The sequence below is a fragment of the Hemitrygon akajei genome, chromosome 2, assembly GCF_048418815.1.
Source record: "Hemitrygon akajei chromosome 2, sHemAka1.3, whole genome shotgun sequence".
Lineage (NCBI taxonomy): Eukaryota > Metazoa > Chordata > Chondrichthyes > Myliobatiformes > Dasyatidae > Hemitrygon > Hemitrygon akajei.
In genome coordinates this window covers 103995476-104021116 of record NC_133125.1, presented here as the reverse complement: position 1 = coordinate 104021116, position 25641 = coordinate 103995476, and the positions used below count along the sequence as shown (strand labels likewise).

The 25641-nt window shown below is 41.3% G+C and overlaps 1 protein-coding gene across 1 annotated transcript in view; it reads right to left on the bottom strand.

Annotated features, from left to right (window-relative positions):
- Nucleotides 1–10681: 10681 nt before the first annotated feature.
- The window catches only part of tnfaip6 (tumor necrosis factor, alpha-induced protein 6), a 51562-nt gene continuing 36602 nt past the window's right edge, over nt 10682–25641 (bottom strand). Inside the window, exons 5-6 of the mRNA XM_073026363.1 lie at nt 18328–18368; nt 10682–12043 (exon numbers count right to left, since the gene is read on the bottom strand). Of these exons, the coding sequence (XP_072882464.1) occupies nt 11913–12043; nt 18328–18368 (172 nt within the window). The 3' untranslated portion in view covers nt 10682–11912. The remainder of the gene's footprint in view (nt 12044–18327; nt 18369–25641) is intronic.

Below are 25641 nucleotides of genomic sequence, written 5' to 3'. Positions count from 1 at the left end.
TCTTCTATCGTCAAGATGAGGCCACACGCAGGTTGATGGAGTAACACCTTATCTCCTGCTTAGGTAGCCTCCTACCTGCTGGCATGAACATTCAATTCACAGACCTCCGTTGATACCTCTGCCCCCCCCCCCCCCCCTTACCCCATCCCTATCTATAATTTTAATCTGGTTCTCTTTCTCTCTCTTTCCCCCCCTCACTATAATCTCCCCCCAGCCCTACCTTTCTTTCTCTTTTATTTCCCATAATTCTCCACCTTCCCCCAGCCCATTTCCCTTCAGCCTATCACTTCCCAGCTCTCTACTTCATCCCTCCCCCCAGTTCTTATCCCCCCTCGACCATCCCATGTTACTTCACTCCTGATGAAGGGTTTCGGCCCGAAACGTTGTCACTACCTCCTCCCATAGATGCTGTCTGGCCTGCTGAGTTCTGCCAGCATTTTGTGTTTTTATATATTATACTTGTTGGGTGTAGAGGATTGGCTGGTTACTGACTGTGCAGAACCTACTCTCTCCTTCGCAATACAGAGGCTGTAAAGAAAAGAGCCATCAGGACCGTCACAGAGGCTGCTGAGTGAGTCTCCAGATGGTTATGGATCAAGAGGCGTGACCTGTGGACCAGTGCTGCTGGGACACGAGCCAGGGCCTGATCAACCCTGGCTGAGTCAGCTGGGTGAGAGTGTCTGATGTTGAAAGCCCTGTTACATACCTGTGACACGTGACAGTGGTACCCTTGTCACGTGTCTGGGGTTGAAGCTATACTGGACGAGGTAATGGTCTTGTGATGGTGGAGTGACATCATTTTCCCGCCAGTAGAGATCATGTGACAGGTTTTTTTTACAGGGTATAAAAGGAAGACCCCACCCTGTGGGGAGGGGCAGTTCGTGGCTGGATTTGCCAAGCTGACTTCATGCCACTGCGTGATTTAATGTGATGACGCAGTTTAGTTGAAAAATGAAGTTTTATCTAATGCCTAAAGTTTAAAAGGTCATTGCCAGCAGTTTCTTTACAATACTGCTAGTGGCGAGTGAAGGTAGGAGTTCGGGAGTTAAAGATCGAGGAGAATCGAATTTCAACGGTGGAACAGGTTCGACCTTGTTTGATCCTTATTCGAAAGGAATTCGTTGACTGTTCTCGTGTTAATCTCTGCGGGATAGCAGAAGATTGAGGACAGTGTGATAAAGGAAAGGTCAGTGCCTTTAAGCCGTTACATTTCATAAAATTCTTCGTGGGAAGAGTTCGACGCCGGGGATCGAAGGAAAACGACGTGGAAGAGAATTTAAATCGCCTTAAAAAGTCTCTCCTTTTAAATGGACTGAGCATTTTGAACTTTTGGCAATATCGCTTTAAACAACTGTTTTTGCAACATCGCTTTAAGAACTGTTAAACTGCTGCACAGCAGCTGTTTTCCGGTTACGTTAGTGTTTGTTTACTTTTGGGGGGTTTGTTTTCAGTGTTTAATAAACGTGTTATTTGTTATAAAAACCCTTGCCTAACTCACATATATTTATTGTTGCCTGAATACGTAACAGCCCCAAAACACCAGATAACCCCAAGTTACATCACTGATGATGTGTCTCAGTGCATCCTAGGATATATCTCAGCATCAGGTGTAACATTGGACAATTTAGTACCAACAATGACAAAAAGCTGGAGGAATTCAGCAAGTCAGGTAGCATCTATGTAGGGGAGTAAACAGATCTCAGCCCAAAATGTCAACTGTTTATTCCATCTATAGATGTTGCCTGACACTGGGTTCCTCCAGCATTTCGTGTGTGTTGCATTTCCAAAAGCTCTTGTATTAATAATTTAGTGGCAGCAAGCTTTTTCAAACAATAATCAGATAACGACAAATGATATGATTTTGGTAATATTGGGCACCAACTCGATGTCCGTCTTCAGAATAGTCACAGGTTATTTTACAATAGATACACAGGGCTAGTGGATTTTGCTTACTTTAATACTTGAGTTATACTGTTGATAATTTTTGATCTTGGCAATCCAAATCATAACTTCATGCAATTTATATTTATTTTCACCTAGTTCTGGATTTTCAGCGTATGTTTTCTTTTTACACTCTGTCACAAGAAATAGTTACTGTTTATTTACCCTAGTAAAATCTTTCATTACTTTGAATGTCTCAGCATTCTCATCCAAAAGGAGTACTTCAGGAGAGGGGAAACCAGAGGTCCATGAGTCAGACCTCGTCAGAGGACCAGAGATGGAGAGGGTTAGCAACTTTAAGTTCCTGGGAGTTTCTATTTCAGAGGACCTGTCCTGGATCCAGCACGTAAGTGAAATTGCGAAGAAAGCACACCAGCGCCTCTACGGAGATTCGGCATGTCATCTAAAACTTCGACAAACTTTTATACATGTGTTGTGGAGAGTACATTGACTGGCAGCATCACAGCCTGGTATGGAAAAACCAATGCCTTTGAACAGAAAATCCTACAAAAGGTAGTGGATTTGGCCCAGTACATCACCAGTAAAGATCTCCCAATCATTGCGCACACCTACATGAAACGCCATTGTAGGAAAGCAGCATCCATCATCAGAGATCCCCACCACCAAGGTAATGCTCGCTTCTTGCTGCTGCCATCGGGTAGAAGGTGTAAGAGCCTCAGGACACGCACTATTGGGTTCAAGAACAGTTACTACCCCTCAACCATTGGGCTCTTGAATAGAAGGAGATAACTGCACTCACTTGTCCATCGAAATGTTCCTACAACCAATTAGCTCACTTCAAGGACTCTTTATTACATAATATTGTTGTTTATTGCTATTTATTTATATTTGCATTTGCACAGTTTATTGTCTTCTGCACTCTGGTTGAAATTTCATTGATCCTGTTATAGTTAGTATTCTATAGAGTTGCTGAATATGCCCACAAGAAAATAAATCTCAGGGTTGTATATGGTGACATATATGTACTTTGATAGAAAAATTTACTTTGAACTTAGAACTTTGAATTCCTTTTCATCTTCTAAATAATCTTTCACCCTTCGCACCATTCTGTTAAATCATTTCCATATCATTTTTTAGACCTCCTTGACATTCTTAATGAACATTGGTATTTGGAATTATCCACCTGAGCATCCAGATTAAAGTTTATTAAGATTTGATGTAATTATATCTCTATTCTCTTAATCATCTGTTAATAAAGCCAAGGATGCAATCTGCTTTCCCCAACATGTTCAACAAATTTTCTCTCCCCCTCCCCTCTTCTTCTCTTCCCCACACTGGCCTCTTAACCCTTCTCACCTGCCTATCACCTTCCCCCTTCCTCCTTCCCTTTTTTATATGGTCCACTCTCCTCTCCTAACAGATTCCTTCCTCTCCAGCCCTTTACCTTTCCCATCCACTTGGCTTCACCTATCACATTCTAGCTATCCTCCTTCCCCTATTCTGATGTTTTCCCCCTTCCTCTCCAATCCTGAAAAAGGGTCTCTACCCAAAACGTTAATTGTTTATTCATTTCTATAAATACTGCCTGCGCTGTGAGTGAAATGATGTCAACAGTGCTGCAAGTTGCAAAATTCAACTGCTGTAAGATTTTCATCCTCATTATTGCCGTGCCATGTTGTATGACATGGGTGATCAGGGCCTTCCATTTGTCTTTATCCTCACTGTTCTAAAAAAATCATAGATCTTATCTGTTCATTGAACAACCTGGATTTACAAATCCCATTTCTCCTATTTAAAGAGCTAACCTAAAATTACATTCATTGTTCTCTGTGAGATTTGTGATATCCATGAAGCTTATATGTAACCTCATGTGACTTAACTGCAGTACCTGTAGGAACACAATCATGCTCAACTTGATTGTTGCAGGGTGTTGACTGTCACATATTATAGTCTGTTGTCTTACTATTTGTAAGGTAGATTAAATAGAGTCCACAGTGGTGTAGCGGTAAGCATGATACTATTACTGCTCGGGGTGCTTTGGAGATTGGAGTTTAATTCTGCTGTCTTCCGTAAGGAGTCTTTACATCCTGTGGAATGGTCCAGGTGCTCCAGTTTCCTCCCTCACTCCAAAGATGTACCAATTAGTAGGTCTTTGTAAATCATTCTGTGATTAGGTTAGGGTTAAATCAGGTTGCTGGGCGATGTATCTTGAAGTCCAAAAGGGCCTATTCCACACTGTATCTCTAAATAAATGAATAAACAAACAAACAATTCAAGCAAAGAATATTTTGTACACTTTTCCTTAAGGTGACAGGACCAGGCAGAACTAGCCACAGCTTACTTCTCTGTTCCTGACAACTGGTGTCCTGAAGTGTCCTTGTGTGCCACAAAGATGTCTTTTGCAGGCACCGTTCTTCGTCCACCTTTGCTGGCCCCTCAAGCCCTGAGGAGACACTCTCTCACCATGTTCCTCTGCTGCAGCCTCCATTCATTCATCACTAGCACCCGCCCTGCAGCAGGAAGGTTACTGTTTTATTGTGATATATCTCATTAAGACATGATCGCCAAGATTGCAAATGTTGGGCTAGAAATTCTCTAGGCATGTTTCTGCATTCATTTCAAGATTCAAGATTGTTTATTGTCATTCTTCAGTATACAAGTGTAAAGGAGAACAAAATGAATGTTAAAACACAATAACAAGCATAAAGAACACAATAAATATAAATTCATAAGATTAACTTATATGCATAGACTGGATGTATGTACTGTACATAAAGTGAGGCTAGATAGAGAAGCATCTGTACATAATGCAACTCTGCCAAGAAATGATAAAAGTAGTGGTGGTGGGGTTGATTAATGTATTAGTGACAGTTTTTTAAAAAATATCATATGCTCATGTCTGGATGAGAATTTCACATTCACTAGTGCTCTATTTCCAGTATAAATCCACTGTGATTCAATGTTGTCAAACAATAAAACATGAAAACTTCTAAGGGGGGTGAATACTTTTTATAGGCACTGTAAGCCCTAATGACAATAGTGTGATGTCCAAAGTTTAATATCAGTGAGGTTTTTAATAGCATTTGTATGTAAAATGACAGTTGCTGTTCTTTTACAGAAAGGCAGTTTTTTATATGTCCAAAGAAGGTTCAAAATCAACTTTATTAAATGGGTCTGTCAGTTGAAACCTACATTCATAGTTACTAAGCCGTCATGCATAGAGCTGCATTCTATACATTTCCTGCTTTCCAGTCATACAAAGACTGACCGTCCCTTAGACCTTCAAATACATTACTGTAGCACCCAGGAATAGCAAAATAGTTAACCTAGAAAATAAAAAAAATTACACAGTTAAATGTTCTGACTGAAACATTAATGCTCTTTCTCTTCCCATGGATGCTACCTGACATGCCAGATCTCTCCAGAATTCTCTGTCTTTATTTCAGAATTCCTGCATCTGAACTTATTCTTTTTGACTTCTGTTATGATTTGTTACTTCAAAACATTAAATTAAACGAAAGAAAGACACGGGAATCTGGGAATGTGGGTCTGGGTTTGGCTTTTACTTTAACTGAAGGTGCACACATATCACGTGGCAGTGTAATGATTTATGCAATTAACTTACTTTTACATATAACCCATAATAAATTATTTAAATGAACAAGAATGCTTTATCAAACAATGTCTTGTATATACAAGATTACTCAAATATTAAATGTACAACACTTCCCCCTGCTTAGCTATAAACTCCATCTCAATAGACAATGCATTTCAACTATGCACAGCATATTATATAATACAGCTACTATATACAGACATCCACAGTACAGTACATTTTAAATTGTCCATTCAAACTTAAAGTTTTAATGGCTGTGGAGGATTTCTTACTTTTGTGGGATAACTTCTTTCCTGACAAGCAAGATTACTCTGCTTGGTCAGTGAGACTTGTGGCTGTGAAAACAATCTCATGTTCTGGGGCGTGGTGGTTGTAGGAGTTGACTCTGAGACTGCAGGCGGTGGTTCCGACAGCTCTGGACCTTTTCTCTTTCTGGATCTACTTTGATCCTTTCTCACATTCCTTCTTTCTTTCTTGTTCACATTTGTCTTCTCCTTTCCACCTTTTTCTTCTTCTGGGTTTATGCATCTTGATCTTAGGAACGTGCATTTAATTCACTGGCGTATTCTCTTATTAATCCTTCTATTGCTTCTTTTCCGAACTAATCTCTCCTCTTTGGTTTCCTCTTCCAAAGCATCATCTGACAAATCCTCTTTTTTCGTATTTCCATTGACTCCTTTCTTCTTGGCCTTCCATTCATCCAACTGGGCTTTGGTCTTTGCATCTAGGTTTACAAGCAACATTTTGTCTCCCACTTGAAGTTCATGTAATACCCTTAATGCACAAAGAGTAGATTCTGGTTCCTTGGAAAAGCCAGATGCTTAGAACTTCCTTGAAGCTCCTAAAACTCCCTTTCAGCTTAAAACCAAACCACATTTTGCATGTGACTACCTGATTAAAATATCAGGAGCTTTCTTAGATATGCTGCCTACAAGTACAGACATTTCACAGCCATACCCCCACACTACTTCAAGACAAAGGCCCACACACATCCACAACATGTCAGATAATCCAAAATACACTCATATTACAATTCATCAACCACCCTGTGAGGTAAACCATATGTGTTAAAAGGGAGGCAACTTCCCAAGTACAATCAAATGCCCTCAGCTAGTAGGTAATTCCTTAAGACTCCCAAAATATGACAAGAAAGGTCCCCATTTCAAATAGAACTTTTTCACAGACCCCCTCAAAGTGAATTTAACCTTTTCTAATTTCAGAAAAAACATTACGTCCTCTAACCAAGCAGTAGCAGATGGGGGAGTGGCAGATTTCCAGACCAGCAAGATTCTTCTACGGGTCAATAGCAATGTAAATGCAACGATATCTGACTAGCTTGCATTTAAACCCAAAACATTAACATTATTTGTGAATTCTTGTATTGTAAATACATTAGCTTCCCTGGTATGTTTGAGGAGGGCGTGTGAGGGGAGGTTTGTTTAGGGATAAGATATAAAAGCAAAATGGAGGAAAATGTAATCCATTATGTATTCTGTATTGTGTCATTCCTTCAATAAAAATATATTTGAAAAAACAGTGGAATGACACTGGAAAAAAAAGATATGCTGCCTACAAAAACTGTTGTAGTCAGACCACTGCTTTCGTCACTGTCACGAGTCCTCTGGGCAGCATGGTTCTTCTTTGGCCCAATATTGTAACTATATGTTAACTATAACTATATGTAACTGTGTGGTTTGTGTAGGTCTTGTACCTTTAGTTTTTGGTTTGTTGGGTGGTAGAGTTGGTCTCCTGACTTGGTGTGTCTGGGTAGTCTTGTTTTGTCTGGTGGGTTTGGAGCTCCTTTCCAGGGAACATGCTAAGACGGTAGCGCAATATTAATACACAGCAGCCTCTCCAGACTCTGGATTTGGGGATTACCAAATGTTATGTGGATTTTCTGGTGTAGTCTGTTTTGTCATGTGCTTTTGTGATATCATTCTGGAGGAACATTGTCTCATTTTTTAACTGCATTGCATTTGTGGTTTCTAAATGACAATAAACTGAAATTCAATCAAATTCAATTCAATTCATATGCTTTCCAACTAGAGGCACAGAGAAGAAAGAAGAAAAGTTCACTTATTATCAAAGTATACAATTTGAAATCTTCTTCTCCAGGTAGCCATAAAACTATGAAAGAAAAGAAAGACAGCACAATCATCAACCCCCCCCCCCAATACTCCCTCCCCGCATAAAAAAGCGAACAAAAATGGTACATACACATCAACCCCGATATCCCTCCTCCCACACACAAAAATGAACAAAACGGTACAGGCATATCAACCCCCAAAATCCTTCCCACACAACAAATCAAGAAAGATCAGGCAAAAAACACAGAACATCAAAAAACTATAAGACTGAGAAAAAGTATACAGTCCAAGTCCACATCTGAAACACAGAAAATCTGGCTAGCACTCTCCGTGCCACTGCCCTTCCTTCTCTGTAGCAGAAATATCAAAAGATAGACAGCTGGCGCTCACCCTCCACACTTGCCTCGATTCTTCAATCTCCCTTGTCACTTTGATCAGTGAGTAATAGAAGCTTTAATCAGCAAAGTGAAGTCAAATATCAGCTTGCACCCTGTCCCACAGCCTGCCTGTGCTTGTCAGCTCTGCTTCCTGGAATCCTCTTGGAGACTGCAGAGTGTGGGAACACCCAAATGATCTCCAAAGAGCAAAACACAGGCTCCAACCATTCTAGAATTATATCCAAGACTAAAAACAATCATAAAATACCTAAAAGAAGTGAAATATACAGTTTCATGATCTATCTAGAAGATGTTGACCGAAGGAGCATTGTATGCGAATACCATCTTGGCTGAAAATCCTCAGAGGTTAGCACCAGTGCCTGTTTGTCCTCTGTTAATCAACGGTTCATGGCGTACAGCATGGAAACAGTTGTGGCATCATCCAGAACCTTTCTAATTCTCTTTCATATGGCTTCATTGCAGGGGATGTGGTATGCAAATTGTGGATAGATCTTCAATCAAGTTGTAGTTGCTATTCACACCTCAATAATACTGGTCCGTCTGATTTTAACACATATAAGCTCAATGTGGCTTGCAGATTGTTATATTTCACTGTCACAAATGTCATTCCTGCAGGAGTTATCTTTTCTCCAGTGTAAGTTCTTAGTTGGATATCTGCAGGCTTCAGTTTAGTATCTTTGAAATGCTGCTCAACCTCATTTTGTGGAATGACTGGAACAGCTGAACCAGTGTCCAATTCCATTTTAGTTAGTTTGCCCCACTTCTGGTGTAAGCCATATATTGCTTGTCTATTGCTAATTTCCACACTATTAATCTCAAGGCTACACAATCTCGTCATTCTCAACACTATCAGATTTTTCATCAGTAGCATGCTCTTCTTGAAACTATAATTTGACTTTTTAGCATTTTCTCCTCTTTGCCATCCTTTTATTTTTGACTGCCCACCATGCTCTTTGTACATGTCCTATTTTGTTGCATTTTTCACTCTTAAAACTACATTTATTTGGTGTATGTGAGCCCCTGCCACAACAGTAACACAATGTTTGACTGGGTTGGTTTCTGTTAAGACACTGCAATTTTATTCACACTCATTTTCATTCCTGACTGTAACTCTTTTGCATCTGTGTCTGCAGTTTCCATTGAAACAGCGATTTTCACTGCTTGTTTGAATGTCAGCTGTGTTTCAGTTAGAAGCCATTTTTGAATGCTTTCTGTTAAGATTCCACAAACTAAACAATCTCTCAATATATCATTAAGACCATTACCAAACTGACAGTGCTCAATCTCTTCAATTCGGCCACATATGCTGAGATGGACTCCCCTTCTTTTTGATTCCAGTTATGAAATCTAAAGCATTCTGCAATCAACAATGGCTTTGGTTCCAAGTGTTCCTGCGACACCTCTCAATATCAGGAAAGCTTATATCTGTAGGTTTGGTTGGAGCTCAAACTACAAGGCAAACTGTATGCCTTCACACCTAATGAGTGTAGCAAAATTATCACTCACCTCTCATAAGCTATTTCATTTTCTTCAAAATACTGTTCTGATAGTTCATGAACCAATTATCCACAATGTAATCAAACTTATCAATCTTTCTGATATGTCCAGCCATTCCTAGTTTTTTAAATGATTATTACCACCCAGTACTTACTCTTTATGAACTGCGAATTTTTCCATTTTCTGTCTTAAAAAAACTCAATTGTGTCTTCCCTTCTGAAGATTGTCTCTCCACGTGCTGGGCTGCACTAAATTGTTTCGATGTTGCCCATGCTGCATTTTATTTCGAACATCTCACCTCACTTTAACAGGTCAATATCCATCTCTGGTTCGTTCTAAAAATACCTCGTAGCCAATGTCATGTTTTGTAATTCAAAACATTAAATTAACTCAAAGAAAAACACGGGAGTTTGAGAATGTGGGTCTGGCTTCGTCTTTTACTTTAAGCCAAGGCGAGTGCATATCATGTGGCAGGTAGCATGATGTTTGCAATTAACGTGTTTTTTACTTATAACTCGTAATTAATTATTTAAACAACCAAGAATGCTTAATCAAACTATATGCAGATATTTGTTTTAATTGCTGCCTTTGTCACAGTCCAGGCATTGGCAGCATCTCACGGCTTCACAGCCACCATCTTGCCTGGGACATGGTTGTGAATGCGGTGTTCTGTGATTTTACCCCTGCCCCCCACCCTGGAAGACAGTGACTATCTCCCAATGTGACTGACTAGCCCCTCAAGGACTCTTAGTAAACATAGAAGCGTGCACCCTGCTGGTAACTGCAAGTAAACAGCACCCTCCAGCATCTGAAAGAGTGTTGGCGTTGTTGTGTGCTTGTGTCTATAGGTTGATGAGTTCTCAACTGGGTGTCTAAATTTTTTAGCTGTGGGAAACATGGTTACAATTTTTGCTAATAGTGCTTGCTCTCTTTGAAATAGCATCTACTTCAATACATTATTGTAATGAATTGATCTGTATGAGCAATATGCAAGACGGGTTTTTCACTGTTCCTTAGTATGTAACAATAGCAAACTGATTTAGCAACTTATTTAGTAGAATAGTAACAGTGAACTAGTTGATATGATGTGGTGTGTTCGAACTTAACCAATTTACCAATTTGGAAGCAAGTCACCTTTAACTCCACAAAAGAGATTTACATAGTAAGACTGCAATGTGAGCAGGATAGTTAATATCAGCATTTTATTGAGAGCCTTAGTTTATACCTAAATTCTTTTTTTTTTAACATTTATAATTTTATTGATGAATTTCTTATAGCAAAACATTCAAAAATTGTATGTAAGCATACTATGTGGAAAAAATATGCAAAACATTTATAACAATCAGATGATTGAAGTATTTGACAGTAAAGTACTTAATAGTATTTAGTAAAGTTAAAAAGGATAGATTAAAAGAAAGAATAAAATTTATTATTTACTTGCTTTCAAGGATTGAGTAGTATTTTGAAGATATCTGCTTGTTTATTGATAACTATTGTATCAGATAAAGGGTATAAGCTATTGAAATAATCGACACATCTAGAATTAAACTATTCACTGTTATGGTTCCTCCAAACAAGTAGTGTGCTGAGCACCTAAAAAGTGTTGTTAATTATTTTTTTGAAGATTATGCTAAGCTTCCAATTAATGGTCTACAGACATTTTGCTTAATGGTACTGGTCCATGGCATATAAAGGTTGGGAACCCCTTACTATTAAGTCATAGTAAGAGTTCAAAAGTCAGAAAGTATACTGCAATGTTATAAAACTCTACTTAGGCCACATCTGCAGTATTGCCTACAGTTCTGGTCACCCCACACCCAAAAGCAATGTGGTACAGAAGAGGTTTAACAGGATGCTGTCTGGCTTTGAGGGTATGTGCTAACAGAGAGGCTGGGTGAACTTGGGATTTTTTCTCTGGAGTGCCAGAGGCTGAGGGAAGATCTGATAGAGGCATAGACAGAGTGGACAGAGAGTATCTGTTTCTCAGATTTGAAGAGTGTAATACCAGAAGGCGTGCATTGAAGGTGAGGGGGTAGGTTCAAGGGGAGTGTGAGGAGTAAGTTTTTTACTCAGAGAATTATGGATCCCTGGAATGTGCTGCCTCGTATGGTGGTGGAGTCAACTACATTAGAGGCTGTTAACGGACATTTGGATAGGCATGTGGATGTAAGGAGATGGGGGGATATGGACATGGTGTAGGTAGGAGGGATTAGTGTTCAGATGTTTTTGATTTGCTTTTTGCCTGCTTTGGTGCAAAATTGTGATCTGATGGCCTGTTCCTGTGCTGTACTCTTCTATATACTATGTTCTACGTTCTGTGTAAGAGATTTCAGTCCCAATGTTGTTTATGAGACAAGTCACTGAATTCTTTGAACAGCAGGCTTGACTGGATGAATAGCAATCCTTGTGACTTCATCGACTTGTAGTGTTTTTTGTCTCAGGTTCTGAGGTAGGAGAGGGTGGATTGATGGCTTTATACACAAGTAGAAAACCTTTTGCCGTAATTGATGAATCTGACAAAAACTTCAAAGTCATAACATTGCCTAAAACAAAGAGAAAACAAAAGGCGTAAGTTCTAAAGTTCCCCATAGAATTTTGCCATTCTCCATCTCAATAAATTATATGCTGCAATAAAATAACACAATGTCAACATCCAATTAATTTTATTTTGTAACAGATTCAAAAACAGCCACCTCACAATGGGTGCAAAAATTTGACATAATATTGTAATATTGCAGTGTTTTGTTCAGATGAGTTTTGGAGAAATTTATTGTTTATGTCAAAATCTTTGAAAAAGGAGGCAAAAGCATGATGATTATCAGATGAATTTTTATATTTTTAATATAGGGGTCAAATAAACAGTGAGAATAAATTCACAAACAAGAGAAAATCTGCAGATGTTGGAAATCCAAGCAATGCACACAAAATGCTGGAGGAACTCAGCAGGCCAGGCAGCATCTACAAAAAGAGTACAGTTACAGGACTACCCAAAACGTCAACTGTACCCTTTTCCATAGATGCTGCCTATCCTGCTGAGTTCCTCCAGCATTTTGTGCATGTTGCTCAGATTTCCAGCATCTGCAGATTTTCTCTTGTTTGTGATTGGATTACTACTCTGCAAAGTCAAGTCCTGCCAAAGGGTTTTGGCCCGTAACGTTGACTACTCTTTTCCTAGATGTTGTCTGGCCTGCTGAGTTCCTCCAGCATTTCGGGTGTGTTGAGTGAGAATAAATTCCTACTTTACATCAATTCACTTACAATATATTTAATGGGCTGTGGCACCCCGACAGCAATGTAAGTGGGACTATTTCTGGTGTTATGATACCAGCCCCCTCCTTTGTGAGAATCGCAAGAGCCCTAGTGAAGGGGGGGTCAATGACCCAAGAGAAGAGAGAGACGTGCTGAATAGACACAGGAAATGGGAGAGAGAGAGACGTGCTGAATCCTGCATTCCACCGGGATGCAGAATAAGGCGACCTTGACTATTGTCTCATGAAGACCACGTGTAAAGCCCTCAGGCAAAATGGGCTGGTTGAGAGAGAGATTGACACTTGCAACCTGATTGACACCTGCGATCCCGTGAGGAAGTATAAAGGAGGGTCTGGGGGGGGGGGAACGACCCCTTCAGATGCACCAAGGAGACACGATAGCGATCTTGTCGTAGCGGGAAGCCATTTTGAAGGAAGCCACGTGCGTTAGATTCCGAATCGGGAGACTGTGGCTGGAATCACGGAAAACCGCTTTTAACTAACAACAGGGAAGCCTGCTCCCCTGATTCCATGGCTTTGCTTCGTAAGGACCCGGGCAAGTGTTCCTTTTCTCACCAATCTCTCTCTCTCTCTCCAACACGGGAAACCCAGCGGTTCCCAAAAGGCTGAAGCCTGCAGACTTCTGAATGACTTTTATATTTCCAAATGGACAATATATTATCCCCTAGACAATGATAGAGCTTATTTCTGATTGATTATTACTATACCTGCGCTTTAGATTGAGTATTGACGACGTATGTTATCTAAATGTTTGTATTAACCTTACGTTTGTGCCCCTTTATAAATAAAAACGTTTAAAAATGGTACCATCAGACTTCAGCGGACCTCTCTATCTTTGCTGGTAAGTGATCCAGTTACGGGATACGTAACAACTTGGGGCCTCGTCTCGAGATTTGAAACCAAATTGGGAGGGCAGTGAATTGGGTTTGTAAGTCAAAAAATTTGGATCTGGTACGTGGGTAGCCAGACGGGAAACCAGCAAAGATGGACGTGGATGAATTTATGAAAAACCCGACTGTGGAGGCGCTAGAGGCGGCTACCAAATCAGACTTGTTAAATTTGGCGAAGGGATTGGACCTCACAGAAGTGAGGTCGTCCATGAAAAAGCGGGAGGTGCGAGGGGCCATAACTCAGTATTACATTGGGAAGGAGGTGTTCGAAGCTGAGGTATTGGAAAATATCCTTGAAAAAGTACCAGCTAGTGGGATGGATCAGCTAGAGTTGGAGAAATTAAGGTTGGAACATGAATTTAAAATAAAGCAGCTGGAAGCAGCTGAGAAGGAGAAAGAACGGGCTGAGAGAGAGAAAGAAAGGGCTGAGAAAGAAAGGGAGTGGGCGTTCCACATAAAGGAGTTAGAGGTGAAACGGGACCAGGAGCTCCAACTAAAGGGGTTAGAGGTGCAAAAAGAGCAGGAACGAGCTGAAAAGCAAAGAGAGTATGAGGAGAAACGAGAACAGAGGGAACATGACTTGGAGATGGAGAAGTTAAAGAAAGAACGAAGAGATCTAGGGTTAGATCAAGACGAGAGGTTTAATGTTAGTCGGGAGTTGAGGGTAGTACCTCCATTCGAAGAGTCGGATGTTGATAGTTATTTCTTGCTTTTTGAAAAGGTGGCAGTAAATCAAAAGTGGCCCAAAGAGCAGTGGGTGGCGTTGTTACAAAGTGTGTTAAAGGGGATAGGTACAAGAATAGAAATGGTGCCCCTACATCAGGTAATTATGGATTGTGAGCTGGTATCTGGACCAGTCGAAATAGGGGTGCCATCAGAATTCCCGAGAACTGACACGGACGTCCTTCTCGGAAATGATTTAGCCGGGGGGCAGGTTTGGACAAGGGTGACACGGCTCAAACAGCCTGTGAGGATTGCAGCCCCGCCCCTCGCATCTCCAGTCTGTACCACAGGCGCGAGCATTCGCAGCCTGTTGAGAAAGGCAGCTGAGAAAGTGAGCAGTTTAAATCTGCCCAGTATTGATTTGGCCGAGATGGTCCTACTGACCCTGCACCACGAGGGTTCTGAGGGTGGTAAACCGAAGAGTAGTAAAGTGAAAGGGGTTAAGGAAGAGGAGCTAGATCTGCCCTTAGCGAAGAGAAAGGTCCTAGAGGTAGGAAATAAAGATGAGAAATGGAAAAAGCTGTTAAAAGGTCCAGAGTTAGACATGGATGATCTGTTGGGGGTGGCAGCCCTGTTTGAAGAAGTTGAGAGTTGTCAAGGTGTTCCCGATAATGAGATGAAGGCAGTCCTAGATGAAAAGGATGCCATTACCTTGGAGAGTTCTGCTGGGTTGGCAGACGAGGTTATTTCAGCCCACGGGGTTGAGTTTACTCCGGAAGGGAGTTGCCCAGAGAGGGACTGGGAGGATCAGGGGAATTTAGAATTTGAAAAGGGTACAGGTATTGAAAGCCTGGAAGAGGCAGATGTCCCGTTTGAGTGTGTCCAAGATGTGGATGCATGTGGTACTGAACCTAGTAATAGAGCTCGGAAAAAGTCTGAGGTATTTGATTTAGTTGAAATGGAATGCAGTCCCTGTGGGTCAGATGGACTGGGCTCAGTGAAGACAGGGTTAACCCTGGTAATTGGGGGAAGGGAGGGTTCCCAGGTGTTTGTACACGAAGGGGTGGTGAAGCTTAAAGTGGAACTCGACCATGGGGGGGATAAGGATTGTTATTGAAGGAAATGGAAAGTCTGTAGTTCCCAAATCGAAGGAAGAAATCTTAAACCTGGCAGCTCGCTCACAGGGTGAGCCGGGAGATAGCGGGGCCCCCCACACTATTGTTATGCCAGGGTGGGGTGTGAAGAGGCCGCATTCGAAATGCTACGTGAACGAAGAGTTCGAATTAAAAACCGGTAGTCTGAAGGGTCCTGACAAACGGGCTAGCCACCTGGGTAAAATTAAAGAATTGGGTGGAAGTGGTCTAAGGGGTGTTGATAAAATGACCCCAATGAACGAGATGGGCGGGAGTTTACCACGCCAAATTACTCAAGTTCCCCATGGGGGGACTCACCGAAAAAGAGGCGACGGTTAATGGGGATGCCATTTTTAAACAGCAAAGCAGGTTGTACAGGTTTGCGCCAAAGCCTGTGAATAATAAAGACAGCCCCTTTGGAGACCTGCCGGTGAAGTGAAACGACCGAAACGATTAGTATTCACATAAACTTTTGTAGATGCACCTAAGCTAAGATCACACCTCCTTAGTTTTGTTGCTGAAGAAAAAAAATAAATAAATACGTGGTTATTGAATTGAAGTCTGATGCTACAAGATTTTAGTACGGTACGTGATATTAAGATATTAAAGAAAGGGACACTGTAATCGTTAACTGTTTAGATACTGACTTGAATGTATAACAGTAGTACTCTGTGAAAAGAAAAGCTTGTGTATTGTGGTAGATTCAAAAATCCTGTAAGACTCTGTACCACTGTTTTTAACCGCTGGTAAAAAAACGTTTAAGAGGGGAGGTGTTATGATACCAGCCCCCTCCTTTGTGAGAATCGCAAGAGCCCTAGTGAAGGGGGGGTCAATGACCCAAGAGAAGAGAGAGACGTGCTGAATAGACACAGGAAATGGGAGAGAGAGAGACGTGCTGAATCCCGCGTTCCACCGGGATGCAGAATAAGGCGACCTTGACTATTGTCTCGTGAAGACCTCGGGCAAAGTGGGCTGGTTGAGAGAGAGATTGACACCTGCAACCTGATTGACACCTGCGATCCCGTGAGGAAGTATAAAGGAGGGTCTGGGGGGGGTGGGGGACGACCCCTTCAGACGCACCAAGGAGACATGATAGCGATCCCGTCATAGCAGGAAGCCATTTTGAAGGAAGCCACGTGCGTTAGATTCCGAATCGGGAGTCTGTGGCTGGAATCACAGAAAACCGCTTTTAACTAACAACAGGGAAGCCTGCTCCCCTGATTCCATGGCTTTGCTTCGTAAGGACCCGGGCAAGTGTTCCTTTTCTCACCAATCTCTCTCTCTCTCTCTCCAACACGGGAAACCCAGCGGTTCCCAAGAGGCTGAAGCCTGCAGACTTTTGAATGACTTTTATATTTCCAAATGGACAATATATTATCCCCTAGACAATGATAGAGCTTATTTCTGATTGATTATTACTATACCTGCGCTTTTGATTGAGTATTGACGACGTATGTTATCTAAATGTTTGTATTAACCTTACGTTTGTGCCCCTTTATAAATAAAAATGTTTAAAAATGGTACCATCAGACTTCAGCGGACCTCTCTATCTTTGCTGGTAAGTGATCCAGTTATGGGATACGTAACACTGGTATGTAACAGCCTTATAGAGCATGTTAAATAGCTTTTCCATGGATGGTAACTAATGTAAATGTTTTATTATTAGAAAGATAGCATAACAGCTTTAAGGCTGAGGTTCCCAACCTGTTTTATGCCATGGACCCCTAAAATTAACCTAAGAGTCCGTGGACCCCGGGTTAGGAACCCCTGCTTAAATGCATCTATTGTTAACTACTTTAAAAAGAAATCCAGAAAGGAACCTTGCATCATTCAGAGCTATTTGTCTTTTATATTTTAGAATGGGCAAGAGAGAGCCTCAAGTGGGGTTTCATTAAAGCAAGTTTAATGTCAACCAAATATCTGACAATATTCAATATGTGTGTTAAATAGTTCATGATACTTTGCTCTGTAATTTCCTCCTCCTGTAATAAAGACATGGCAAGGAATAATCATCTAATAGCAGTCAGTTGCAGAGCATCTGGCTACTTAGGAAGAAAAGGTCTTTACTGAAAGACAGGATATTTGTCTTCCACGTCTGTCAAATCCTCTTTTCTTCAAAGGCCCTGTCCAATTCTTCAATTCCCCTCTAGAGGGAACCCGAGCTTTGCCAAAGCAAGCAGTGAAGTCCGATCCAGATAATATTGATAGCATCAGTTCAATGCTGACTTAGTTCTAATCTATTATTGTAAGAAGCACTAAACAGCAAATGCCCAAGAGCTTCACGTGTATGGTTACCATCACTATATATGTGCTGGCCCAAAATATCTTTTGGTGTGGTGGGATAGGAATATCTACTTTTCAAAGTTATAAAGTCCTTGCTGTACATTAGTGAGTGACCTGTGAAGTTTATTGGACTGTGACCTGAACCTCATGTAATTCTGAATCTTTCTTTTACCAAGATAGTCTCGTAGTTTCCAGAGCCAAAGAGATTAGAAGTCATTGTCCTTCTGAACTTGACTACTTTTTATATATAGTCCTAAATTATTCATTTGGAGTTGTTTTAAAGTGAAAGATTGTCCATGGACCAAAAGCAGAAATTGGCATGACCATGACAGTGAACAGATGCTTTCAATTACATTTGACTGAAATTACTATTACTAACTTATGCCTCCATGGTTTATAATAAGAATAATGCTGCAGTTAACTTGCATGGTTAGAAATTTTCACAAAGAGGAGAGACACTTATTACAAATAACTTACGCATTAGCATTACGTAAAATATTTAAGTAATAATTAAGATGAATTCATTTCTGAAAATATGTCTATTCCAGCATGTTGTTCTGTAGAGATTTGAATTAAATTGCAGGTTTACCTGTACTAATAATATCCCTTGGTAACTGATTTCCACAAAATCTGAAAGAACACAGAGAATCAAGATTTAAATTGAATATTCAACATAGAAAGTACATCGGTAATGATTTAAAGCTTCAGCAAAATGCCTGCAGAAGAGATACTTTCTCAATTCAGCCAAATATCGTAATTCTATTATAGTTACCAATAAGCATATTAAAGCAATAATTTGGATGACAAATACATTTTGTTTGAATATATGGGATGGTAATATTGGGGAGTTGAATGCATTATCACTACGCTCGATGCCCTGTTCTCATTACTACTATTGGGAAGGAGTCACGCACTCAACGATTCAGGAACGGTTTCTTCCCCTCTGCCACCCGATTCCTGATGGACATTCAACCATGAGCACTACCTCACTACTTTTATTTTTATTTTTAAGTTTGCACTACTTATTTAGTTTAACTATAAAAAATACTATAATTTAAGCATAATAAAATCTTCCTGTAAGATGTTGGTGTGTATACATGCAGTGACCTCTCGGGGGCTGACCAAAGGTGCTTTATTTATCCTTGTTAAATGCGTTTTTATACATAGTAAGACTATTCGTGACTCCAGTAACTACCACATCAGTGAGCTGCTCATTGTTTGGAGTAGCCGGCTGATGGTTCAGAGAAGGCGAGTCGAGCCATTGGCCTGAGAGGTTTGAGTCAGGCCACTGGGCTGCAGGAGCATCCGGACCTGGGTGCAGACCATGCTGCTGCCTGCTACTCGGAGCATCAAAGTTGGTGTTTTCGAGTTGCCGCCATGGCAGTGTGTATTGAAACTATGAGCGACTGTCTTGGACTTTTCTTTTGTGATCACAAGACCTTGTTGGACATTGATTGCCAGAAGCCTGCTTCTCTGTTTGGTGGATAGACAGGTGGCGAGGCAGCAGTGTTGCTTCGGTTGCAGTGAGGACTAGGCCTCAAGTTGTGAGCTTGCATTGTAGCATGGTATCCAGACTCAGTCGGGGCTGGCTTTTCCTGTTGGTGCTGCCCTCCATTGTTGGATTGGTGTTATTACAGGCTGGACTGCCCAGAACCATCAATTTGTGGGACTTGGCGCTAAGGGTCTTGGACTAAAAATGTGTTTTCTTATGAGACTAGGTTCTTTTTTGTTCTCCTTTCTCCACGTATGGTTTGAATGACAATTAAACTTGATTTGATTTGACTCTATATATATATATATATACACACACACACCCAGAGTAACTCACAGTTATTATTTTCTCTATTTTTATGCATTGCAATGTACTGCTACCATGAAGACAAGAAATTTCATGACATATACCAGTGATTTTAAACCTCATTAAACCTTAAACCTTAATTAAACCTTAAACATAATACAATTAATAATACATGAGATTCTGCAGATGCCGGAACACCAAAGCAACACACATAAAACGCTAGAGGAACTCAGCAGGTCAGGCAGCATTTATGGAAATGAATAAACAGACAATGTTTTGAGCCGAGACCCTGTATCAGGTTTGAGAGAGAAGTTGAAGATGCCAGAATAAAAAGGTGGGGGGTGGGGAAGGAGGACAAGCTAGAAGGTGATTGGTGAAGCCAGGTGGGAGGGAAAATTAAAGGCTGGAGGGGAAGGAATCTGAAAGGAGAAAGGAAAGAAAGAGGGAATAATACAATTAATTTGGCACAATTAGTAGAATATAGAACATAGAGTAGTAGAACACAGATATAGCACTGATGATTAGGGCTACTATTCTGTGTTCTATGTCCTACTCACCAGATGGGTTTTGGGCTGATATAGTGGCATCAATAGAGGATGGGATAACCAGGAGAAAACAGGACATTAGGACTGGCAAACAATTTTTAGTGGAATGTCACATAACTCTTTGGTAGGTCCTCAATTATAATCCATTTAGATAGAGGGACTAAGTATACTCTACTCAGATTTGCTGATGAGACAAAAATGTGGTTAGCAATGTAACGGGAGTCCTTGATGAGGATGGCTTGGACCCAAGTGCTACAGTATCCGAGGCTAGGATTGAGACATGGAATGAAATTGGATCAAGAACTGAGCACAAAACAAAACACTAGATGATATCTGGTTTGGCTTACAATTGAGCACTAAGGCTCCATTCATACATTCTTTAAATACTCAACTCATGGCACCCAAAACATGATTGCCACTTAGCAGGATGGTCCTGAATCTTTAAAGGGGCTGTGCTAGCTATCCATATTCTGAACAGTTAGACCGTCTAAACCCCGGAAGCTGGCGCCATTGGGTACATGTCGTAACAGGATCCCCTCCCCTATGGCCAACTCCTGACAGCCCTGGCTGCTCAGAGGGATGATCATGGATGAGAGCCCGATCCAAGATGTCCCTTTCAGTTCTTCAGGTCCAAATCCTTCCTAGTTCATAAGGAACTGCCAAACACCCCGAATAGTTTGTGAATCCAAAATTCTTCTCACTGTAAAAACCTGTTCCCCAGTGACAAACATTAGCAGGACTAATGGTGGTGGGGCTAAAGGGCTGGTGTTTACAGGTTTTAATTTGGAAATACGGGAAGTGGGATTGTTCTTGAATGGGCCAAGGTCCAAAACTTAATAGTGTAGTGGGCCACTGACCATCTGCTGCGTCGAATCTTTATCAGATGGTCCGAGGCTCATCTGCCTCTGGCAGGATGATGGAACACCTTCTTTGTAGCAGCCATTAATTCTTCTGAATCCAAGCAAGCCTCTGCTTTTGTTCCCAATGCACGGTGGCCCAGGCCAGGGCTCTTCCAGTCGGAAGACAGATAATGAAGGCTACCTTTCCATGCTCCGAAAGGAACCGGGACGGCTGGAGTTCAAATACTAATGAGCGTTAAATGAGGAAGCCGCAGCAAGGATCGGGGTCTCCATCAAACTTCTCCAGGGTTGGAAGATGTATTGGCTCTCCCGAGCGACTTTGGCTTCCTCCTTGTGAACGTTGATAAATGGCTACCTGGAGGTTGTACATCTCCAGGCTCTAGCTGGAAACCTTCTCACTGTGGCCGGTCACAGCGGATAAAAGATGCTGATACTTCGGCAGGTCCATACTGGCTCAATCGTATGTGAAGAGAGTCCTTGATGAGGACGGTTTGGTCCCAAATGCTGGAGTGTCTGAGGCTAAGATCAAGATATAGAATAAAACTGGATCATGAACTGAGCACAAAACAAAACACTGGACGATGTCTCTGGTTGGGCTTAAACTGAGGCTCCTTTCAGGTGCTCTTTAAATACTCCATTCCTGGCATCCAAAAGATGCTTGCCAATTAGCAGGATGGTCCTGAATCTTTAAAGGGGCCACACCAGCTATCCATATTGTGGAAAGCATCTAAACCCCAGAATCTGGCATTGTTGAGCACCTGTCGTAACAAGCAAGCAGTGAGGAGGTCACAAAGGTACAGCTAGGTTGTATGTATAGGCAGGTAAAGTGAGAGGACATAATGTCGGCAAATGGCATATAAAGTGGGAACTTATGCATTCTGGAAGGAAGAATGAGACAGCAAGTTATTGAAATGGAATAAAATTACAAGTTGTTGCAGTTCAATAAGATCTGGGGTGCTAGTACAGGAAGCACACGATTTAGTACAGAGAACCAACATGGAATTAGGACGGCTAGTAGAAAGTTAGTCTTTAACGTGAGGGGTTTGGAGAATAGAAATAGGGAAGTTTTAAGGCAGCTGTGTGGGTTGTGTTGAGACTACAGCCTGGAAGGATAGACCAGCATTTGCATGAGTGCAGAGAGGCTTACTAGAGTATATCTCAGCTGTTTCATCTCAAGTATTAGAGATGGACCATGCATTAGTGATGGACTCCCATCACCCAAGACATGCTCGCTTCTCATCACTGTCATCAGGGAGGAGGTACAGTCATCTGAAGCACACACTCAGTGATTCAGGAACACCTTCTTCGCCTCTGCCATTAGATTTCTGAATGGGCATAGAACCTACCTCACTATCTTTATTTTTCTCTTTTTGCACTACTTAACTTCATTTAACATTTATATATCTACTTACTGTAATTCACACTTTTTATTATTATGTATTGCAATGTACTGCTGCCACAAAACAACAAATTTCATGACATAGGCTAGTGATATTAAACCTGATGCAGATTCTGATTCACTGTCTCAGTAAGCAGCCAGCATTATTCACTATTCAATACCTCTCCCATTGGACAAAAGATACAAATCCCTGGAAAGACATACCACCAGGCTCAAGGATAGCTCCTATCTAGCTGGTATAAGCCTATTGAATATTTCCCTTTTATGATAAGACAGACTCTTGACTACATAGTGTATGTTGTTATGACCTTGTACCTCACTGTCTACCTGCACTGCACTTCCCCACTGACGCTTAACACATTCTTCTGCATTCTGTTTTATTGTTTTATTTTGTACAACCTCAAAGCACTATTATAGTGTATTGATCTGTATGGATAGTATGCAAGACAAGTTTTTCTCTGTAACTCAGTACATGTGAAATGCTCCCAGTGCGGCCTCCTCTACATTGGTGAGACCCGTCATAAATAGGGAGACCAATTCGTTGAGCACCTCTGCTCCATCCGCCACAAGCAGAACTTGCCGGTGGCCAAACATTTCAATTCTGATTCTCATTCCCATCCTGACATGTCTGACCATGGCAAGATGAGGCCACCCTCAGGGTAGAGGAGCAATGCCTTATATTCCGTCTCAGTACCCTCCAACTTGATAGCATGGATATCGATTTCTGCTTCCAGTAAAAAATTCCCCCCCACCCTTCCCCTATTTCCAACTTTGGCCTTATATCTCGTCTCACCTGCCTACAACATCCTCCTGGGCCCCCTCCTTCCCTTTCTCCTATGGTACACTCTCCTCTCCTATCAGATTCCTTCTTCTCCAGTCCTTTACCTTTTCCAAGCACCTAGCTCAGGGGTGGGCAAACTTTTTGACTTGTGGGCCACAAAGGGTTCTAAAATTTGACAGGGGGGCCGGACCAGGAGCAGATGGACGGAGTGTTTTGGTAATACACCTCATAAGAGAAAATAAAATATCATGGGATATGTAGAAAACATGTTCTTTAATTTCAATTGAAAATGAACAAATGCATTACAACAAAATATCTGTCTTTAAAGTCCCATGGTATTTAGCTATTTATTGAAATGACTTTTAAAACACTGAAAATTAAATGAATAAAATACAGCTTTTTTTAAATAGTAACAGTTATTATTTTAAAGCACTGAAAATTCTGTTATCCTTCAAGATATTATCATCATCACTCTCCTCCTGACTGTCTTTATTTCAAAAACGGTAGGAGATGCAGGTCTACTTGTCCTGCTCCTTCTTATTCAATTGTCCCCTGTGCCAAAACTCAACAACGACCAGCACAAGGACAGAACAGTGACAGCGCGCCAGTATGCGGAGCGCGTTATTTGATCTGGAGCGCATTTTTTATTTTGAGAACGTACGTGCATCTGCGCACTACTCATGTCCATCACTTAACAGAAATGACATGTAACATGTAAGGCTTATTGAAAAAAATATTTTCAAATGCATTTTTTACATAACACAACGAAGAAACTTATTTTTAATTTCAGTGGGAACAGTGTTGTTGGTCTCCCTTTTTAGCCAGTGCATCAAAGTCTGGATTTAGTTTTGTTGTGGCGATTCTCAGGATGGATCTGAGGTGTTGGTCAGTTAACTTGGATCTGTGGTTGGCTTTGTTGATGTTCATGACGCTGAACGCCTGTTCACACAAATAGGTCGAGCCGAACAACGCCAGCATCTTCTGTGCCGTCCTCCGGAGGTTTGGAAACACTTCTTTACCAAGTGAAGCATAAAAGTCATTCAGTTTAAGAGAGTTGAACTTCTCTTTTAAGACGGGGTCAGACTGAAGGTCGATCAGTTCCAGCTGTAGCTCCTCTGGTGCTGTTTCAGGATCTTGTGACAGGGGACAGGCCACCAACTGAAGTGACTTGTCAATTTTTTCAAAATCAGAAAAGCGACAGCAGAATTCTCTGTGCAGCGCATCCAGTGACTCGCTGTATTTTTTCACATTTGCGCCGGCCTCTTCCAGCGTGGCTAGTGTGGGAAAATGAGTGAATAACTTATTCAAAATTTGCCTGGAGAAAAAAGCTAGCTTGGATTTAAAGGCTTTCACGTTTGTGTACATGTCATGCACAAACTGATCCTTCCCCTGTAGCTTCACGTTCAGTTCATTCATGTGTGAAAATATATCCACAGCAAACGCAAAGTCACAAAGCCAGCTCTTGTTGCTCAGCTCAGGAAATTCGCCGGCCTTCCTCAGTAACTCCAAAAATGCACCGATCTCCTCTTTGAGCTCCCATACTCGTTGAAACACTTTGCCCAAACTTAACCAGCGGACATGGGAGTGATAAAGTAGGTCCTGGTGATCCGCATCAGTTTCCTCCAGGAACGTGATGAACTGACGGTGCTGAAGTCCCCTTGCACGTATAAAGTTGACAAGTTTTACGACAGGATTCACAACATGATTCAGCTGTAATACCAATTTACATAGAGATTCCTGGTGGATGATGCAGTGAAGGAAAATAACATCCTGGTCAGGATTTTCATCTTTCACTTTATTCTGTATTCTCCTCAGCAGGCCGACATTTTTCCCTGTCAAATTAGGAGATCCATCTGTGGTGACGTTGATAAGTTTACTCCAAGGGAGCTTTATATTTTCGATGACAGCAGACACCCGGTCATACAAGTCCTCTCCCCGTGTTTTTCCTTTCAGAGACTCCATTGTCAAAAACTCCTCCGTTATTTCAAAAGTATTGTTAATTCCTCGGATAAAAATGAGGAGCTGAGCAGTGTCTTTTACATCGTTGCTTTCATCCAGTGCTAATGAATATAACGTGAACGACTCTGCCTTTTTATTTAAGTCGCTGGTTATATCTTCATCTATCAGTTCCACACGGCGAGTCACTGTCCTGCGTGATAAACTGATTTTTTCAAATTTGTCTTTGCTCTCCGGACACAATACACCTGCTGTCTCCACCATACATTCTTTTAAAAACTCGCCTTCAGACAGAGGCTTGCTGGCCTTTGCTAATTTGAATGACAGCATAAAACTCACCTTGGTACTTGACTCATGAATGGCAGTTTGACGGTGAAAAAATTTTTGTTGAGCCTGTAAATTAACTGCCAACCTCTGAGCATTAGCTTCCCGTTCTTTCGTTGACTGGTTGCTAGCATAGTTGGCATGTTTTGTGGCAAAGTGACGGCTGATATTATATTCTTTAAAAACCGCCAGTCTCTTGGCATATCAGGCATACAGCAGTTGATCAGTGTTCGGTAAAAA